Source organism: Heterocephalus glaber, unplaced genomic scaffold (genome assembly GCF_053883595.1).
Source record: "Heterocephalus glaber isolate CG9 unplaced genomic scaffold, H.glaber_assembly_v1.0 deba00001610, whole genome shotgun sequence".
In the NCBI taxonomy this organism is placed as follows: domain Eukaryota; kingdom Metazoa; phylum Chordata; class Mammalia; order Rodentia; family Bathyergidae; genus Heterocephalus; species Heterocephalus glaber.
In genome coordinates, this window is record NW_028258381.1 from 34,327,859 (window position 1) to 34,347,462 (window position 19,604).

General features: G+C 61.5%; 1 protein-coding gene across 5 annotated transcripts; it reads right to left on the reverse strand.

Moving 5' to 3' along the window:
• Positions 1-234: 234 nt before the first annotated feature.
• Positions 235-19,526, reverse strand: Micall2 (MICAL like 2). 5 transcript variants are annotated; one of them, XM_013070581.3, is made up of 17 exons: positions 18,698-18,978; positions 11,048-11,096; positions 9,341-9,482; positions 8,299-8,489; positions 7,431-7,546; positions 5,924-6,703; positions 5,051-5,316; positions 4,129-4,225; positions 3,468-3,646; positions 3,026-3,181; positions 2,643-2,707; positions 2,446-2,569; positions 2,253-2,343; positions 2,107-2,180; positions 1,404-1,518; positions 662-708; positions 235-415 (listed from the first exon to the last, which is right to left on the reverse strand). In XM_013070581.3, the coding sequence occupies exons 1-17, from the start codon at positions 18,838-18,840 to the stop codon at positions 339-341; spliced, it is 2,712 nt and encodes a 903-aa protein (XP_012926035.2). In that variant the 5' UTR covers positions 18,841-18,978; the 3' UTR covers positions 235-338. The 5 variants fall into 5 exon arrangements, 4 of the variants coding, with proteins under 4 accessions (XP_012926035.2, XP_021110285.2, XP_021110286.2 ...); XM_021254626.2 differs by lacking the exon at positions 18,698-18,978 and adding an exon at positions 19,378-19,526 and having other exon boundaries at positions 235-708; XM_021254627.2 differs by lacking the exon at positions 18,698-18,978 and adding an exon at positions 19,378-19,526 and having other exon boundaries at positions 235-708; positions 10,969-11,096.
• Positions 19,527-19,604: the final 78 nt, after the last annotated feature.

Sequence of the window (19,604 nt, forward strand, 5' to 3'; positions counted from 1 at the left end):
CACCGTGACCCCAGTGGGGTCATCCCAAGTTCACTCTGCACAGCAGCTGCCCCCTCAGGTGAGGCTCCTGTCCAGCCATCTGTGTACCTAGGAAGTGGCTAAATGCACCCAAGTGAGCCCAGGCCAGGACCAGAGAAGGTCAGCATGTGCCCAGTGACACAAAGGACAGCCACACTGGGCACAAAGCTGGAACCCAGGCCCAGTGCCCGCAGGAAATGCACGAAGAGCAGCAGGTAATGTCAGTCTCTTTATTGGGGCCAGGAAGACCCCAGGGAGGGAAGCCTGGGCCCGGGCCTGGGCTGGGCGCCCTCGCGGGCCCTGCTGCACCTGCTGGGCACTCACTCCGGATGACTGCTTTTGCTCTTCGGGCCCCAGATCTTGGACAAGCGGAACTTGGACTTTTTCTTCTGCAGGTCTGGGGAGAGGGGAGGTGAGGTCGTGTGGGGTCTTCCCCGGCCAGGGTCCTCCAGGCCAGCAGGAGCTGGGACCAGAGCTGCCCACCCCGAACACCAGGAAAAGCCTGCCAGGTGCCCAGACCTGCCCCAGCCACCACCGCTTCCGGTCCCTTGTGCGGTGGGCCTGGGTCCCTCTGGCCTGTCCCACTGGAGGGGGACCTGTCCGGCCCACCGTCCCTGCGCCTGCCGGGCGCATGCTTCCCTACCCAGCCTCTGGATCATGTCCTGCAGCACCTGGTCCTCCTCCTTCTCCCTGCAACAGGGATGGGGTGGCTGTGAGGGCACAGGCACTGTCTCAGGCCTCTCACAGTGGGGGCCCAGCCCCGCCTGACACTGCGGCCGCCTGCCCTCTCCAGGCCCAGCCCCTCAACAGTGGCCTAGGAACAGCAGGGGCCCCGGGCTACTGCACCAGTGACCCGGGGACAGTGGGACGCCTGGAACGACCCAGGCCCTTCAGGCTCCCAGAAGCTCAGTTTGAACTCAACCTTGGCTGCCGACCCTGTGCAGCCTGGATGTGACCCTCACTTGGGACATGAAGCAGGGAAGGTCTTTGGGGAGCGTTGAGAAGCTGCGTGACCCAGCGCAGCTGCCGGGAGATGTGTGGCTACAAAAATTTGCATTAAAAATAAATTTCAGATTCAGGTCTTCAGTGGCATGCGCCACGTGACAAACGCCCAAAAGCCCCAGTGGCCGCCACACAGACAGTGCAGATGGCGAAACATTTCCATCCAGGCAGAGCCACTGTGGGCCCGGCCTGGAGCGGCAGGAGGGAGCTCGCGGCTGGCCACCTCTCGGAACAGCAGTCTGGGCCAGGGCCGTCCTTGGCCCTGAGAGGAGGGGGCACCTGTGAGATGCACCTGGTGGCCTCTCCTCCCTCCCAAGGGGGTGGGAAGGTGCTGAGTGTCAGGCGGCCGGCATCCGGCCCCTCATCTGCCCCACCCCCCTCACCTGAGTCTGTCCTCGTCCAGGATGTCCACAATGTCACTGCGGTCATTCACAGTGCTAACGTACTGGCTCAGCAGCTCCTGCTCCCGCCGCCGGTCCTGGGGGGACTTTAGACCCTCTGTGGGGACAGCCTGGCCTCAGCGGGGGCCCCGTCCCCACCCTGCTCGGGGACATGACATCCCCAACACCCAGGGGTCGGGCTCCTCCACAGTGGCTCTCAGCACTAAGGGCTGAAGGGGCCAGCAGCCACCCAGCCTGGAGCTGGGCCGCAGTCTCCCTCCTCCAGGAAGGCTGCCCAGCTCGGGGTGTGTGGTAGGCAGGGCCCAGTCCCAGCCGAGGACACGCAGGGCAGGGCTGAGGGCACAGGGCACTCAGCACTGCCCCATGGAATGCACATCCCTCACCAAGGCCTCCCCACCCACTGCCTGGACTGCACCTCACGTGCACTAAACCCCGTAATGCAAGTTGGCTGGGAGTGGTGCTGCAACATACTTTGAAGAAGGGGTAGCACAAGCACAGAGAGGTTAAGTGACTTGGCTGAAGACACACAGCCAGGAGGTGGAAGAGCTGAGAAGCTAGGTAGGCCTGGCCAGTTTGGCCACAAGAGGACACCACTGGCCTCTTGGGGACAGGGGACAACCCACTCAGTCAGGGCCACCCCTCTCCTCGGGCAGCCTGGACCTGTGGCTCAGAGGTATGGACGCACCAGGCTTGGCCATGAGTCTGCGGAGCTCGCCCTCCAGGTCCAGCTGCCGCTCCTCCAGGCGCTGGGCCTTGGACCTGCGGGCACACGGAGGTCTGAGGCCCATGACAGCCACCACTCTGCCACCCGGACTCCAGACAGGGCCTCACTTGTACATCAGCTCCGACTCCAGCCTCAGTAGCAGCTGCTTCTTGTGGACAAGCTGGAACCAGGCCACCATGAGGTCATCCTCCTCGGCAGCTGTGGAGAGGGGCACTGGTGGGAGAGGGCCGGGGCTGGGTCCCTCCGGGTGCCCCCATGGAACAGGGACCTGGCCCAGGGTGTGCGGGGCCAAGTGCTCACCTCCCTCAGCTGCACGCAGCTGCTGCTCCATTGTGATGCCCTTGAGCTCCAGCGAGTCCAGCTGCCTCTCGATGTCCTGCAGCTGCCTGTCGATCTCCTCTTGGGGGACATAGTCGGGGTGCAGCTGGGGGCGGTGGGTCAGGGTGAGCCCAGGGCTGAGGCCCAGCCCCACCGAGGGTGCCACCTGGCCTACTCACCCTGATGGGGGAGGTTGTGGACTTGCCAGGCGAGGCGGGAACGTCGGCTGGGCTAGGAGGCCTCCCTGGAGAAGAAGCAGGTTGAGTCCAGGGACCCCTCCAGAGACACACAAGCCCCTGCGCAGCCCCTGGCCACCCTGTCCCCAGGCTGCAAGGAGGGAACACTCCATTGTGACCAGGCATCAGTGACAAGAGGAAAGTGGGGTCTCTGTCCAGTGCTCCCACCCTATCACCAGAAAAGCTTAGGTCCTCCAGGCTTTCCTTCCATTCTGGGCCCCATGGGCTCCTACATAGTCTCCAAACCCCTAACATACATCTCCTCCTTAGAGGAAGCCTCCTTTGTCCATACCCCAAACAAAAACAGAGACATCTCTGGGGCTGACCTGGTTTGTCCCGAGAATGAGGTTTCTCCTCCTTCCTGCTCCGGCCTTGAGCATCCTGCCCTGATGGCTCCGACTGAAGCCAGTTGGCAGACACATCAAGGCTGGGAGGGACGGCCAGTCTCCTGCGGGGGGAGGGGGAGGGGGAGGGGGAAGCAGCTGTCCCCCGGTCGGGGACAGAGCCCTGGGTCAGGCCAGTAGGCCCCGGAAGGCTGAGGTCACCACTCCTCTGTCTCCCCAGTGGACACAGGGGCCAGGCCTATGGCAACGTGTCCAGACTGGTCACATCCACCCAGGGAGGGTCCCACAGGGTCAGTGACTGCTTAGGCCACATGGGAAGGGGCCTCAGAGGAGGACCCAGATGCAGGGCACCTGGGAGTACAGGGAGGAAATGCACATAGACATGAACAGGTATGCAGACCCCTAGGAGCCCCTCCAGCAGTACCTGGGAGCCTGAGCCCTTGGCCAGTGTGGCCTGGTGTCTGCTGTGGCTGCACAGGGGTCAAGGTGGTGCGAGCACCCCCCTGGAAGCTGCCCGAGGCCTGCATGGGGGCCCTGGGGGACACTGGGACATCTCCAGCCTTCGGCTCTGCCAGGACCCGCGGCCCCTTCGGCTCCCGTGCCCTGGACAGAAAGAAGGCACGAGGTCAGTCCATCACATGGGGACAGCACAGGGCTCCGCCCCCTGCAATGGCCTGTCTCCTCCAAGGCCCCTGCCCTGTCTGCACCCTGGGGACATAGGTCTTCCAAACTCCACCTCCCCGTGGTGAGCCCACTGCCCGGGTGGGCACAGGCACAGGTGACCCTGCGTGATCCGGATGTGGGCAGACACCTACCGCGGCCCGGGACCCCTGTGTTCTTGCATGTGAGCTGCAGGCTGGAGTGGATATGTCACCCGCTGCCCCGTGCCCAGTATGTCATCCCTCGTGCCGCCCTGCTGGTGTCACTCGGCTGGCGTGTTGTCCCCCGTCACCCCACAACACCCGGCTGGTGAGATCCAGCTTTTGCTGTGTACAACTGCAGGGCACAGTGCCATGCATCTGTCCTGCCCTGCTGTCACATTCTGGGGCCACTTGGTGAGCACCCGCTGTGTGCCAGGGCCTCACCTCTCAGCAGGCGGCTTCTTATCCACAGGCTTCAGGCGGGCCCTCCAGCCTTCCGGCCCACCCTCCTGGCTTTCCTGGGGGCTGCTGGTGCCTGCATCTGGCGGGGCCAAGGGGATGGATCAGGGGAGGGGCACGGGTACTCCCATCCCATCCCCGGCTGCCCCTCCCTCAGGTCCCTAGAGTCGCCTGTGCTGTGTCCCTGCAGGAATCACTCCCCCTCGCTGGGTCTCAATTTCAGATCCAACAGAGGCTTTGGTGGGGTGGGGGCTCAGCCAAAGGGAAAGACTTAAAAACAATTTGCACAGTGCATCCTCCGAGCCCGTCTGTCAGCCCACAGCCACCTCTAAGGTTTACCCCAGATTCCCAGATGAAAGCCCCTGGCTCTGGGCCTGGTCCAACAGCAGTCAGGAAAAGCCAGGGCAGGGCAGCAGAACCGTGGACGCAGGAGGGGCCCAGAGTGGAGATGGACGGGGTGCCACACAGGGCTGGAGCCAACACAGCTAAGGGCAGAAGCTGTGGGGGCTGGACGGTGGGCACCCGGGAAGGGAGAGCACGCACTGGGCAGTGGGCAGATGGTGACAGTCCTGGACACGGCCACCATCACATGGGGAGCAAGCGAGAATGAGAACCCAGGGGAGTTACGAGGCAGGGCCTGCAGAGAGTGAGGGGCAGGACCAGGAGCCCCAAGACTTCAAGCATGAAGAACAAAGCCCACGAGGGGCAGCCAGCACTCAGGCCAGAGGAGACAGGGTGGCACGCAGAACACAGACCCCATGGGCCAGGGATTTAGCTCAGGGGTTCCACCGCCTGCCTCGAAAGCACAAGGACCCAAGTTCGATCCCTGGTACCAACAAACAAACAAACAGAACACAGACCCCAAACCCTCACCAAGACCCCCTCCACCCGTGCCAAGGGCTCTTACCCTTTGCCGTCGGGGCCTCTGGCTTCAGCCTGGAGCCTATCCCTGCCCTGCCAAGCCCTGAGGACACGGCTGAGGTCCTGCCCATCTGGGACAACCCAGATGCCTGCGAGGTGTTGCCCACACTCAGGTGGGCAGATGGCTCTGGCCTCGAAGTGGAGTGGAGGGTGTGGGGAATGGTTGGTTGTGATGGATTGGCTGAGAGAGCTGTTTTTGGAGCTTCAGTTTGGGGACAGGAATTCACAGCAGGGGAGGTGGCTGGGGAGGACCTGTAGGTAAGAAGCAGGGAGCAGGCATGGGTGGATCCCAGCGCCCCTCCCAGTGCTACCCCCAGCGGCCACCCTCCAGAGGGAGGACAGTCCATCCAGGTGAGGACAGGCACCCACTTCTGCACTTGTGTGTGTCCATGGCTGATTTTACTCCTATTAAATGCGGTGTTGGCTGGGATGGAAATGCCTCAAATCAGCATTCATGGGGCCAGGGCCAAGCACACCGGGACTTCACCTTGGAGCCTGCTACCCAGAGCCCTGGGCTGGCCTGGGGCTGCCTTGCTTGGTTCTAAACTACTGGAGGGCTACAGCTTTGGGCCACCTGCATCCTGGGAGTGCACATTCACACAGGAGGTGGGGTGCCAGCTGGTGGAGCCCAGAGTGGGACCCCACAATTCCCATCCCCTGGAAAGGCTGTGTGTCCTACTTGGAAACAGTTTTACACACGTAACCATGCTAAGATGCAGTCATACTGGACGAGAGTGGCCCTAACCTGAAGTTAGTACCCTCATGAAAGACAGAAACAAAGACACTGACACAGGTGGTGCTGGAGGCAGAAGTGGTGGGAAGGTAGCAGCTGCCCCTTAGACACACTTCTTCCACCTACCTGCTGGCTGCCTGGGCACCGCCTGCCTCCCGCCCCGGGAGGGTCTTCTTGAGAAAGCTCAGCGCCTGCTCCCTGCTGCTGTCCCGGAAGGGGGTGTCTGTGGGGGCAGGGGTCCGGCTCGCAGGGCCACTGCGGGGGGCAGCCAGGCTCTGGAAGAACCTCTGCCGGGCCTGCTGGGTCCTAGTGGCCGAAGGGGTCCAGGCTGGAGGGTCCACTGCACCCGGAGATGCTGAGTTCGAGGCAAGCTTGGTCAGAGCAGCTGACACTTGGGGGGTGCCCTGGCCTTGGGGCATGGCTGGGCAAGGGTCTGGGACACTAGGGGCAGACCGAGAGCTGTTTGCCACTGGGCTCTGGGCAAGTGATGTCCACCCCATTGGGGAGCTGTTGGTCACACGTGTGCCAGCTCTGTTGTGCTCCAAGTGGGAGGCCACTGGGCTCGTGGGCAGTCTGGATCCCGCTGGGCTCCCCACGCGGATGGGGCAGGTGGTGGCTGGGGGCTCAGATGTAGTCTGAGCAAAGCCTTTCACAGCCGCATTGTCCCCTGCAGGCTGCTGGACCGCTGGGTGGGCCTTCAGTGGTGCGTCTCCCTGCCCGTTCATCTCCTGGGCCTTCCGCAGAATGGTGGGGGGCCCCGAGTCCACAGGCTGTCTGGAAGGCACACCCAGCACCGCAGCCTTCCCCGAGGTGGCTTTGGAGTGATGGCTGGTGCAGATGAAGATGCCCGGCTCCCCGGCGGCCCGGTAGGCCCCAGAGCGCAGCGTGCTGAAGCACTGCTTACACCTGCAGGGAGTCCCAGGCCTGGGTCAGTCCTGTCCTCCCCGTTCCCCCACAGCTCCTTCGCTCACACAGCCCAAGACCACACACTGATGTACTCCTCATACATTTGTGTGGTCACTGATTCACTCCACAAACGCCCCTTCTGTGGCTATAAGCTTTGTGAGCCACCTCGCCCCAGGAAGTGCCCCAGCATGTCAGCAAATGTGTATGTGTGCATGCATGCTCACAGTCACACATGCTCATACACATGCACTTCCATACAATCACACACAGTCACATATCACACCTGTGCACACTCTCACACACACACCTGCACACTCAACACGATCACACACATGCATTCTCAATGGCCTCACTACACAGTCACACACACGTGCATACACATGCACAGGCCACCCATGCCCCACTTTGGGGACTGAGCCTCCAGCTTTGCAGAGGCCCTGAGTCTGCCCTCCAGAACCCTTCAGCTGGGAGCAGCAGAAGGCAGGAGGGACTAGGGTGGGCACAGGATACAAAAAGTACAGCAGACAGCACCAAGGTCTCTGAGGGATGCTGAGGGGTGGGGGCAGTAGGGCTTGGCCGGACAGTGTCAGACCCTGGGTGTCTGGAAACAGCTGCGCATCTTGGGAGCTCAACAATTGGCCAGGCCATGGAGGGTGTGGCCAGCTGGGAGTCATTGGGAGCCATAGGAGGTGGGCAGGAGATGCGCCTGGTATGGGCAGGAACCCACCTGAAGCAGCTGCGGTGGTACAGTCGCCCATCAACCAGGTGCCGCTGGACCAGGTGGACGTGCTTGCCACAGACCCCGCAGATGCTGCTGACTGCACTGCCTGCCAGCGTCTGGCCCTGGGCGGGTGGGGGGTGTCAGGAGCTGCTGAGTGCCACCCATTGTCCCAGGCTCCCATCTCAGCCAGGATCCAGCATAGCGCCCTGAAGATCCCATTTTACAGAGCAGAGAACTGAGGCCCAAGGAGCAGCTAGACAGGGGACAGGCTGGGCCCCAAGTCCAGGGTTCCGGTGTGGCCCTGGGGAGTGCGGTGGGCCCCGAGCAACCTCCTCTCCCTATCCCAGGACATAGGGATCCAAGCCCAGCCCCAGATCCCTGCCCTGTCCTGCTCCAGCTCCTTGGAGCCTGCAGTGGCTGCCTGGGGACAGCAGGGGGCGTCCAAGCACCAGTGGCCTCTCGGTCTCCACCTTTTTGGCCTGGGAATAAAGGACCAACCCAGTGCCACTCTCACCCCAGGAGGAGGCAAGAAGTCCACTGAGAGCGCAGAAGGTCTGGGTTTGAGCTCTCCCACCTGCATGGCCTCCTTGGGCCTCAATTTACCCATCTGTACAACGGGGAATGACAATTGTACAGAGCTGAAGGGCCCCAGGGGAGCCAGCCCCATGAGCTCCGACAAACAAGAGCTGGGCTGTGTGCTGCACACCCTCAGGACCCGCCCCACATCCCCAGCTGTGTAGGGGCTGCTCAGCAAGAGTGAAGGGCAACCGGGGATTTAGCTCAGTGGTTTCGCTGCCTGCTGCGCAAGCGCAATGACCCAAGCTCGATCCCCGGTACCAAAAAAAGAGTGAAGGGCAAGAGGCAGGGTGCTCACAGCCTTCGGGAGTGGGCCCTCTGGGCCCCCGTCCTTCCTCTGTACCACAGAGCTGGTCCTGCCTTCAGACAGCGGAAGCACCCGGCCTGGGACAGGTGACGGCAGCTTGGCCGGCATGGACGGGGTTTTCTTCCCAGAAGGTTCCTCCTCCGGATCCGACGGGGGCCTCTTTATGCCAGCCATGCCCCCAACTGGCAGGAGACACATGGAGTCAGGAGGGTTGGCCTGGCCAGCACCTGGCTCTGCAAGAGCCTGTGTCCCAGAGTCAGGGTGCCCAGAAGGGGGCTTGGTGCAGGAGGGTGGCATGGCCCCCCAGGGCTCCTGATGGGGGCACAGTGGGGAAGGGTGCCCAAGGGCATGTTCTTCTCAGCAAGGGCAGGCCTGGTCCCCACCCTGCCCCCTCCCCAGTGGCAACCCCGATTTGGGGTCAAGGAAAAGGGATTTTTCTGTTTCTCCACCAGGCGGGCCTGGCTCCTCGCCCAGAGAGATTCCGGGGATTTCTAAAGCCTAGGGGAGGAAAGAGGGTGTGGGGAGGCCAGAGCAGCTCCTCACACAAAGGCTGGGGAGAGGAAAGGCCCTGCCTGCAGCCTTTGCCCATCCCTGTTGGGCCAGCTGACTCCATAAGGGCCAAAGTTGGCACCAGATGCCCAGGGTCGCACAGGATCCACAGAGCTGCCCAGCAGTGGGCACTGGAGCTCAGGGGTATGGATGGGCAAACCAAGGCCCTGCAGGGTGGAGAGACAGGAGCCGAGGAGGGGGCTTGCATGGCTGAGAGGGGGGATGGGCAGGAGCAGAGCCCAGCCAGCCCAGTAGAGACACACTAGGGGACTGGGGGGCTGGGTGAGCCAGGCCTTGCTGGGCACCTACAGGAGACACAGCCCTGGGGGCTCCTGAGCCACATGACCCCAGAAAGGCTATTTCCCACGTTCATGGGGCAAATGCACAGCTGTCACCTACCCCCAGAGCCATGCCAGTTTTGGGGTGCTGGGGGACCACACATAGACCCCAAGGGGGGCCCTGCCACTTGGAGGCCAGGACTCACTGGGGGAGCGGCCGTGGAAGTAGTTGTAGTACTGCGACACATAGGTCAGGATACTCAGCCGGTCAGGCACCTTCAGGGCTACCATGTCCTCGGCGTCGAGCAGGGCGGGGATGCCCAGCTGCTCCTCTGCCACACTGAAGGCCTGGGGAAGATGAGGACAGAGGTCAGCAGGGAGCAGACCCCAGGGGCCAGCCGGGAGGGCTCCCTCCTTGCTAGGCCCACCTGGACATGGGGGTCCCCATCCCAACAGGAGGGGCTGATGTCGCTCAGTGGGGCAGCCCAGGGGGCTCCTGATGGGTCCTGCCCCAGGGCCACATCACCCCAGAGACAGCCCCCCAAGCCTGAGCCCCATCCACCCAGACACTGAGCCAAGTGGGGACACGGGGCAGCCTGCAACCTGGGAGCCCATGCCATGGGGAGGAGCGGGGACTGAGGCAGGGCGGGCAGCCTGCAGTTACAGGCACCCACTGTGTACCAGGCATGGCGCACTGGCTCGGCGCGCTTCCACCCTCTCCATCCACTGCCTCTGCCGAACACACAGCCCTCAGGCCCGGCCCTCCCCACTGCCTTCCTCCTGTTGGGCCCATCCAGCCCCCATCACACACCCCAGGGCCCCCTGCCCCAAGCTGTGGCTGCAGATGGCTCCCGCCTACTCCAGCTGGCACCAAGCCACCACACATGGGCTAGCAAAGTTCCACCAACTCCTGGATACAGCTGCTCTGGGGCCAGGACCCGGGGAGCCCCAGGCTCAGCCCTTTACTGCCCTCAAGCTTGCGACCCTCCACAGCCGGACAATTCCCAGACCTTCCCGATGCTCTGGGCTCATCCCCACGGATGGCAGGTTCCTTGCAGAACCCGAAGTGGTGGTGCATCTGCCTGGGTCACCCCTCCCATGGATGTCACTGGGAGAGAGGCTGCCCCAGCCTGTTGGCCCTGCCCTTCCCTCCCCACTGCCTTCCATGGTACTGAGTCCTCCTGCGCAGCTGGACACAGCAGCCACCCGCCACACTCGGCTGAGCTTTTGAAATGTGACCAAGGCACCCAAGGAGCTAAATTCATCATGGTATTTCATCCTAACCAAGTGCGGAGAGCACGTGGCTGGGCAGGTTTGACGGACTCGTGGCCTTTGCCCCCCACCCCTGGCAGGACTGTGCCAGAGACCTGGCTCAAAACAGGATGGGGGCTGCCCTGACTCCTCAGCCCGGCGGGAGGGGAGCTTGGTTAGAAGCAGGGAAACTGAGGCCATCCCAGGGGAGGATCTCACAGCTGTGAGGGCAGGGCAGGCTCTGAATTCAGGGGCAGGGAGGCTGGCCCCCAAGGGGTGGGGACAGCAGAGGGCCCACCCAGGACCAGGGCCAGCCTCCCACAGCCTCCAGGATATGCTCTCCCCTGGGAGGACCAGGCTGGGCCGCTCACAGGGCAGGAGGCTGCTGGCCGCTCCCTGCCCTTCACGGCCCCACTGCAGAAGAGGGGGTGGGCAGGGCAGGGCACCGAGACCCAAGGCTGCTCCCAGGATCCCAGGTCCCAGGTCAGGACAGGCCACCTGCAGAGGGGGTGTGGAGGCCCAGACCCCTGGCAGGACTCCTGCACAGCCCAGGAAGGCTCACTCCTCTGGGGCCTGATGGTACCTGACGGGGCAGCTCTGAGGCTGCGGCATGATGGGCAGGATCCCCGGGGTCGGGCTGGGGCTGGGTCCAAGGGACTTACGAGTTTGTTGTTCTCATAAATGTTTTCCTTCCGGAGGGCACTGTAGTTTCTGGAAGATAAAAATTCTCATGTTGAGAGGAGCTCAGAGTCCAAGAGGGCAGGGGCTGGTGGGGCCTTCTGGGATCTGAAGGAATCTGACCACCGCCATCCTGGTCTGAGCAGAGACCACTTTAAATCCCTCCCACCCAGATGCTTTTACACCTGCTGCAGATGTATCCTCATGGGTTGATAAGGCCCAGTCACCACTGCCTCGCCCTACAATTCCTTATCATCCTTCAGCCCTGCTCTTGACACAAAAGTGAAACTCCTTGTTGTTCTCAAGTCCTGTCTGGGACAGACAGCCTACAGCTCCTTTTTAGTGAGCTCTCCCCTTCAAAAGTCCCATTGTGACTTATTCCTTCCACAGCCTCCCTGTTGTTTGGTTTGGTTTGGTTTGGTTTGGTTTGGTTTGGTTTGGTACTGGGGATCCAACTGGGGACCTTGCGCCTGTGAGGGAGGCAGTGGCACCACCGAGCTAAATCCCCAGCCCCTCGGCCTCCCTTTTTTATGCTCATGAGCTAATAAACACCTTCTAGTCTCTGGGAGAATGAGCTGGTCCGGTCTCTAGTGCCAGAGCAGTCCCTCTTAAGTTTGGTCTAAAATAAGCCTGTCCTGTTGGGTTCGTAGCTGTTTCTTTTCCTTTTTCCTAACAGGGTCGTCTTGCCCACATCGGGAAACTGAAGCTAGGACTGAGGGCTGTAAATGAACGATGTCTCCAGGAGGGCAGGCTGGTAGCAGGCTGGGCTCCTGGCCACCTCTGGCCACTGCAATGTGCCTGGCACCTAGAACCCTATGCCCAGGCACAGAGAGCCCATGAGGGTCCTTATAGCTCAACTCCACGTCCAACCCTGGGGGGCTGAGGCCTTGCCCACCATGCCTGCCCCAATTGGGCCCAGAAAGGCAAAACCACCAGCACAAGGTGGCCCAGCAAGGACACCGCTCAGGGTAGGCTAATTCCAAATGGAGCTCGGTGACCTGGTGGGTCAGACAGGCCATTGCTATGAGGGCAGAACAATGGGGTTGCACACAAGGGAAGTCCACCAGGCCAGCCTGCAGCCACACAGCCCACCTATGGGTCCTATCACCCACTTTTATTCTCATGGGGCCTCCTGGGGGCTGCTATTGTCAGCTTTTCTTAAATTCCCACCCTCAGCACCACACCATCCTATGGCATGGACACTGGTCACTTAGGATCTGCCCAGGTCACACAGCAGGAGATGGGAGGCCCAGTCTCACTGCAGCTCCAAGTCCAGGTGTTTGAGCTCCAGCTGCTCCCTCTGTTCATGGGTGTCATCCTAAGTACCCAGGGAGGGCTGGACCTCAGAGAAGAGGGAAGTGGAGCCCTGAACAGGACCACAGGAGTGCAGGGGCATAAGAATGCACTGCAGTGAGGGCCCAGGTCTCTGTCCACATGCCCCAGTGTGCTCCAACATGGGCACACAGGCAGACACAGCTACAGCACACGCAGGCAGCCCCAGCCCGCGCAGCACCCACAGAAGCTGCTGCCCAGGGAGCCAGGTAAACAGTGGGCTTCTGTCCTTCAAGTGCTGTCCTCGGGTCTGAGCAGAGCCACTGCCACGCCAGTGAGCCAGCCTGTCCCAGAAGTCCCCCGGCACAGGAGGGGGCTCGGCCAAAAGCTGTGTCTTGCTGGGCTCGCCACTGACCCCACAGCCCTCTTCACAGCTGGCTGACAGCAAGTGGAAAGACTGGGCAGGTCTCCATCAGAGGAGGGTAGGAGCTGACCGCCTTGCTTGAGATGGCCTGGCTTCGGGCCCAGTCCACCGGCAGAGGGTGAGCTAGCCTGGCCCTGTCCCCATGATGACCCTCAGGCCACACCACAAGCCCATTTTACAGATGAGCAGACAGGCCACATGGTGGGGGGGGGGCTGGAGTTTGCCCACCTCCCTGCTTAGCATGCCTCCCCTAGGGCTCCAGCACTTCTGGATGAAACCACCTTCCCAGTGATGTGTCCCAGATCCTGAAATCACCCTGAGGGCACAGAGGTGGACGGAAAGGGAAGAGAGGGCCATGTTTCAGCACCCACGGGTCTCGGCAGCCTGTTCCCCTGGCTCTGTCCCCAGATGTGGTGTGACCCCAGGCATGTCCAAGGGCACACAGTGGCCAGCCTGCATCCAACTTCCCCGAGTCCTCAACCACACCGGCCATCTGTGCTCAGCCTGTGGGGCCCAAGAGCCCACTCTGCCCCCTCCTGCCCTGCCCCTTGCAAAGTCAGAGCCCTTTCCAGGTGTTCCCACTCCAGGTCACTGAAACACCACCCCTGCGTCCCCGCCCTGCAAGAAGGCTGGCGGCGGGGCAGGGAGCAGGATCACAAGTTCTGTTTCGTCTCTAAACAAAGCAGGGGAAGGGGGAGTGGCTCCCTCCATGGGGGCACCTTGTCCCCTGACCCACAGCTTCAGGCAGACCAGGGTGCCCCATGCCTCCCAACTCTCCTCTGCAGCTGCAGCAGTGGCACTCTGCGCAGGACCATGGCACACAGGCCATGGCTGCAAATTCAATAGCTGCTAAACTCAGAACCAAGTCCAAGCTGCTTCCCTGGGCCTGTGGGAGATCTACAACCGGGGGGGCCACCCCAGCCAACCCCCGGGCTGCCACATCCCTGGAGCACCTCCCCAAGGCTGTGCCTGAACACCCTTTCCCAGCTCTTCGAGCCCAGGTACCCAGGACTCAGGCGAGGTCAGCACATGTCCCCGAGAAGCTGAGCCCTGAGGCCAGCGCTGTGTTGGGAAGTGCCTGGTCAGAGGCCCTTCCTTGCAAGTCCCGCCCCAGGTGGCAAGTAGGGACTCAACCCGTGCCTCCAGGAAGACCACAAGGCCAGCTTTCTGCTGGCGGGGAGGTCACTAGAGTTTGGGGCTGAATTATGGCCTCCTCCATAAAGTGACCTTGGAGCCCAAGCCCCAGTAATTTCTTTTTTTTCTTTTGGTACCAGGGATAGAACTTGGGACCTTGCACTTGCGAGGCAGGTGGCGGCACCACTGAGCTAAATCCCCGGCCCAAGCCCCAGTAATTTCAAATCTGACCATACTCGGAGAGGGTGTTAGTCACAGAGGCAATCAAGTGAAAGTGGCCCTCATCCAGTCTGACTTGTGCTCATCAAAAAGGGAAATGCGGACACAGAGTCAAGGATATGTGGACCCGAGGAATCGATGCTGTCCACAAGCACAGGAAAGAGGCCAAGAACAGACTCTTCACAGCCTCCGGGGGACCAGTCCCACTGACAATCTGACCTTGGACCTCCAGCCTCCAGGACCTTGAGGGCCCATTTCTGTGGTCCAAGCCACCCAGGCTGGGACACTTTGTCATGGCAGCAGTAACTGACTTGAGCTGAGCCAGCGGAGGCAGCCAGCTTGACTTCAAGGACTCAAGACAAAAGCATCAGCTTTGCCAGCTTGGAGCAGTGACCACCAGCCACCAGGGAGGTGTCCCTTGGGCACAGAAACAGGAAAGAGCAGGGCTCAGCCCGTGGGACCTACAGACTGATGGGCCAGGACCCGAGACCCCTCCTGAATTAGGCTGACTTCGTTGGAATTGTCATCATGTACAATCAGTGAGCTCTGGTTCAACCCACAGCACCTGCCACGGGACGAGACACACAGTTGGCACTCAACTCATGTTTGCTGATAAATTCATTCGTGCAACGCTTTGCTGTACAAGGTTTCTATAGCATCCGCTTACTCTTTCAGCAGTAGCCGAATGGATGAAGTCATGAGGCCCACAGGTCAGTCCAGCAATGATCCACTGGTCAGTCATCTCCCACTGCGTGCCCATTGTAGCTGCCAGAGCACAACCAACCAGGCCCCTCAGCCCCCACCTTGGACTGCCTTCCTTCAGCCACAGTGGAGCTCCACACTGTGAGCTACAGCCTTGGGAGGAGCCAGCCTCCTGCCCTTGGGACTCTGGGGGACATATCCCCCCTTCCAAATCCCAACTGGCCGACCTCACAGTTTTTACTTCCTGGAACAAACGCAGCCACACCACGGTGAACGCTGGGCTGCGAAGGGAAAAAGCACTGCTCAGGGTTTTCCCCCAGGCACCTCCAGCACATCTGGAGCCAATCCCACCCGGAAGCGGGCAGCGAGGGGGACAAACAGAGACCCAGAGAGGGATTCGGGAACAGTGCAGAATGGAGAGAGACATCAAGACAGCAGCGGGAGCCCCAGCAGGGCAGGCAAAGCAAGGGGGAGGCCAGGCTGGCAGGCTGGGGCTCCAAGAGCCAAGTGCTGCCCACACCCGGAATGGGTGGCAGCCCCTTCCCATCCGCCCTGGAGAGCTCTGGCGGAAGGGGTCTGGGTAGGCAGCAGCCCTCAGGCAGGAACAGAAGGCCTCTGTCCCCAGGCGGCTTCCTGCTGACCGCAGGGCCTGTGTGGGAGGAGAGGCCAGCCCAGCCTCGCCTGGCCACCCTGGCTCCAGGCTGGGAGGGGAGAAGGTCCTGCTGCCAGGCTTTTGGATGAGGTCTCCTGTGAGTCTCTCCCCAGCCATGCAATGCCAGTCTCCAGCCTTGGGAGCCTCTGGGAGCCCTGCTAGGGTCTGGGGCCCACCACTTAGGGCTCCATGCAAGGCCACGTGGCCTCAGCTCTGACACTGGACTCTGGAACTGGAGGGGCCTTGAGGAAGTTCTGGTCACCCCACCATGGGACTGAGGGGTGGGGAGTCTGCAGAACCCCAACCTCACAACAGCTTCGCTGGGGCTCTTACAGATCCCTCTGAGCAGAAGGCCCACAGGCTTCCACCAACCTCCCTTGTGGTCTGGCCCATCTTGGGCTCCTGGCCCAGGCAGCTGGGAAGACGTCAGGCCACACAGGCGGTGGTTCTGCCCCAGAGGCAGGAGGGCGGGGTCTGTGCCAGGCTCACCTGGCAGCAAGCACAGGCAGGTCACAGCGGAAATGGGCCCTGTGGCTGCACCACCAAAAACTGTCCAAGAACCAGAAGCTCTGGGTGCCATGGGGCAGGAGCCAGATCCCCACGGCCACTCCCCGTGGGTATCACTACATGAGCCTGTCTCCTGACCTGTAAGGGGAAACACACACTTACTGGGGCTGAGAGGCCACCAGTGTGGGAGGAGCAGGACACAGGCCCCAGGCAGAGTCAGGAGCCCAGGAGCCCCACCTGGATGGCTCAGTGCCCGACGTCTGGTCCCTTACAGCTGCCCTCTGCTGCAGGCAGAGGAAACATGCACAGCGTGCAGCAGGAAGAATGAGGCAAGACAAAGAGAAGGACTTCCTGGTGGCAAAGCTAAGGACACAGAGACAGGATGTCAACTTTCCCGCTGCCTGAGGGGCTTCAGGGGAAGTAGAGGAGGATGGGAGTGTTGGTCAAGGTCTCAGGCAGTCTGACCTCAGGCTCCCCAGAGTCCCCTGCACCCACATTCCCCAGTGCCCAGTATGTGTGGGAGGGCAGCTTAGAACTTCACAGTGAGGATGGCCGGACCAAGGCAGGCGCCACGGATCCAGGTATTTCAGGCTCAGACACAGGGACACAAGCGTCCCAGTCACACTCAGACATTCTATGAACTGTATCTGCCGCCCCCACTGCATTGTGACCCCTGCCCAAGCCTGTCCCCTATCCCATCACTGCTGTGACCAATGCCACAAACGGAGGCTCCACACAGGACCTTGCTCCCTGGGAGTCTGGAGCCCACAGGTCCAATATCAGACGTGAGTGGCCAGGGGAGGGTCCTTCCTGCCTCTTCAGCTTTTCATGGCTCTAGTTGTCTCATGGGCCCATCTCTGTTCCTTGGTTGTATGGTCTCTACTCCTCCCTACTGTCCACAACCTCCCACCAAGCTCCTAGCACATCTACTGAGCCCCACCTTCGTGCCTTTATCTGCAAAGCTCCAGCTGTGTACAAATATCTACCTAGCAGGGTTCTAGGCATGCATGAATAAGAGCCATCCCACCAGCAGGGACAACCAGCCAGCAAGTCAACAATAACTCTATCTCACGAATAACTGTGGCCAGCTGCCTCTTCTTCCTGTCTCCTTCCGTCTTGGCCTCTAGCCTCTCCCGAGTTGCCTTCAGCACTAAGTTTACTGCGCATCTCTGGGACTAGGGTCTTGTACAGTATACAGCAGGCACTTAAACTGTCAGTTAAGTGAACAGCTCAAGTGTGTGAGCCTGCTTGTGCCAGCACTGAGCAACACATACTCACATGAGCATGCCTCTCTCCCCATGGGTGATGCGTCCCGGGCCAGACACATGGCATGCTGCTGGGAGCAGACGGTAGCTCTCCAGGGCAGGAAAGGTCCCCTATGTCCAGTCACACCTGCCCCAGGCTGCAGGGCCGGCAGGCAGAGGCACCATCTTCCTGTTCACTTGAAGACTTGTCACACTAGCTCCTTCTGAGTTGCCTGGGTCCAGTAACCATCCAGGTGCACCCTGGACTCTGCACCCCAGGGGACCCAGCCACTAGCCTCCCCACTTCAGGTCCTCTCCCCCAGCACCTCACCCCCAGCACATCATCCTTTAAAGATCAGCTTCATGCCTTTGATGTGGCAGCACATGTTACTCTAACACCTGCCCTGGAGGGCCAGGAGAGGGTGTCCCGGCAGGGAGCAGAGGTTGCTGCCCAAAGAACATGTGGACACACACACACACACACACACACACACCTGCGGCTCCGCAAACTCATTTCACAACCTGGGTCAGGAGCCTAGGCGTCTTGCTCAAGACTAGCTTCCCAGTAAAAACAGAGGTCGGTACCGGCAAGAGCCGGATGCTGGCCTTGACAGCCTGACCTGAACAAGGGACCCTCATTGGGCCTCACTTTCCCTGTCTGCACAGCAAGGGGCCTGATAAAGGCCAAATCTAGAAAGTGCTGCCTTTCTCCTCTCCCAGTGTCAAGACCTCTTCAGCAAACACACCCCACCTCAGCCCAGGCCACCGCCATGACTTCTCAGGACAGTGCTTTTCCCAGGTGCCTGGGCTTCAAGGGCCTTTTGAGGGCCCCCTTCCTGCACGTCTGTCCACCAGTCCATCTGTCCCAGAGAGCTTGGTCCCAGTCATTCAGCCCAGGGGCATAGATACAACAGATTCATGCTTGGGCCAACATCTGGCATCAAGTTAGGGCCCGGCCATCCATGCAAGCTCCACTGGCCCCCATCACCTGCCACCTCCTGCAGCTGCGTCTCATCCCCTATAACCCCTAGGTGCAGGACCTGGTATCTGGGGGCTCCATGCTCTGACTCCCCTCTCTGCAGTGACCCTGAATGTTCCAATGTCCCTGGGGAGGTCAGGAAGGGGGCAGTCCCCACACTGGACGCCCCCAGTGACCCCAGTCTTGTGGCCAGACCCCAGGGCATCATGGGGTCACCAGGGCCTAGAGGGGAGTTCCGTCAGTCCTTTCCCAGGAGCCAGGGTGCTGCCTGAGTCACCAATGACTAAGACTGCGGGGCCTCCACGTCCTGCCACAGCCCAGCTGCACTTGGTGTACGGCACCCCGAGGCCGGGGGAAGGCTGCTGCGCCTAGGGCACTCTGCCCTGCCGGGCTCTGAGCAGTGTCCCCGAGCTCTGACTGCGCCGTAGGTCTCAGTTTCCCCGAATGTGCGCGCACTGCGTGGCAGGCTCAAAGGGCGCGGGCGAGGCACTGAGCACTCACATGAGATCCGGCCGGTGGCGGTGCAGGATAGCGCAGAAGGCCAGGCCGTCGCGGAACGAGGTAGTCATGTTGGTGATGTCCACGCCCCGGTAGCCCTCGCATTGCTGCCGGCACCACTGCTGCAGCGCCTTGATGGCAGCCATGCGGGTGGCGGCGCGTGGGGCGCTCCCCACACTAGTCCGGCCCGAGGAACAGGGAAGGTGGGCGCGCGGAGAGACTGAGCACCGCCAGCGGCGGAGACCGCGGGAACCAAGAGCGTGGCCGCGCAGCTGACTCTTAGCCTAGAGCCGCCCCGCCTCTTAGGACCACGCCCCTTTCGGGCCCCGCGGCACGTAGACCCCGCCCTTGTAGCCGCCCCCCACTAAAAGTCCCCACCCCCAGGTCCTGGCTCCGCCCCCGCGCCACTCTGGCTGCGCATAGGCTTCTACGGCGCTGTCCCGTCGTGCCCCCGCCCAGGCCACGCCCACTGCCTTCTCAGTCTGGGCCGGGGTGGGGGCGGGGGCGAGGAGTGAGGGTCGTGTGCTGCGGAGCTACTTCCAGAGGCTTCAGATTTCCTTTCTTCCTAACGCCCTCCCTCCCCGAACCCCACCTGGCCGCCAGGGAGTAGTGGGAGGAAATGCCTGCTGACAAATGGGGAGACAGACTGGAGCAGACTTGGGCTCCTGGGGAGCAGAGGGCACCTTGTTTCGGGGTGTTAAGAGCACTTCCTGGTCTTGCTCCTCTGCCCGCCTGGACACTTCAGGGATTGACAAAAGAGGAAACTGAGACCAGCAGGTTGGGGACTTTCCGGGGCTTCCTGTCCCCTTTCTTCCCAGGTGTCCACTCTGAGGTTCACACACAGCAGTTAAGGGCGTGGCGCGCGCGCGCGCACACACACACACGCACACGCACGCACACACCAGTTCTG

Bases quoted from the DNA above. Each gene is read 5' to 3' on its own strand.
- Micall2 (XM_004840342.3), bottom strand. From the start codon at position 18,840: ATGGCTGCCATCAAGGCGCTGCAGCAGTGGTGCCGGCAGCAATGCGAG. The intron at 11,097-18,697 runs GTGAGTGCTCAG...TTTATCTTCCAG, and splicing joins CGCCACCGGCCGGATCTCAT to AAACTACAGTGCCCTCCGGA. The intron at 7,547-8,298 runs GTGAGCACCCTG...CCACCCGCCCAG, and splicing joins AGGGCCCACTCCCGAAGGCT to GGCCAGACGCTGGCAGGCAG.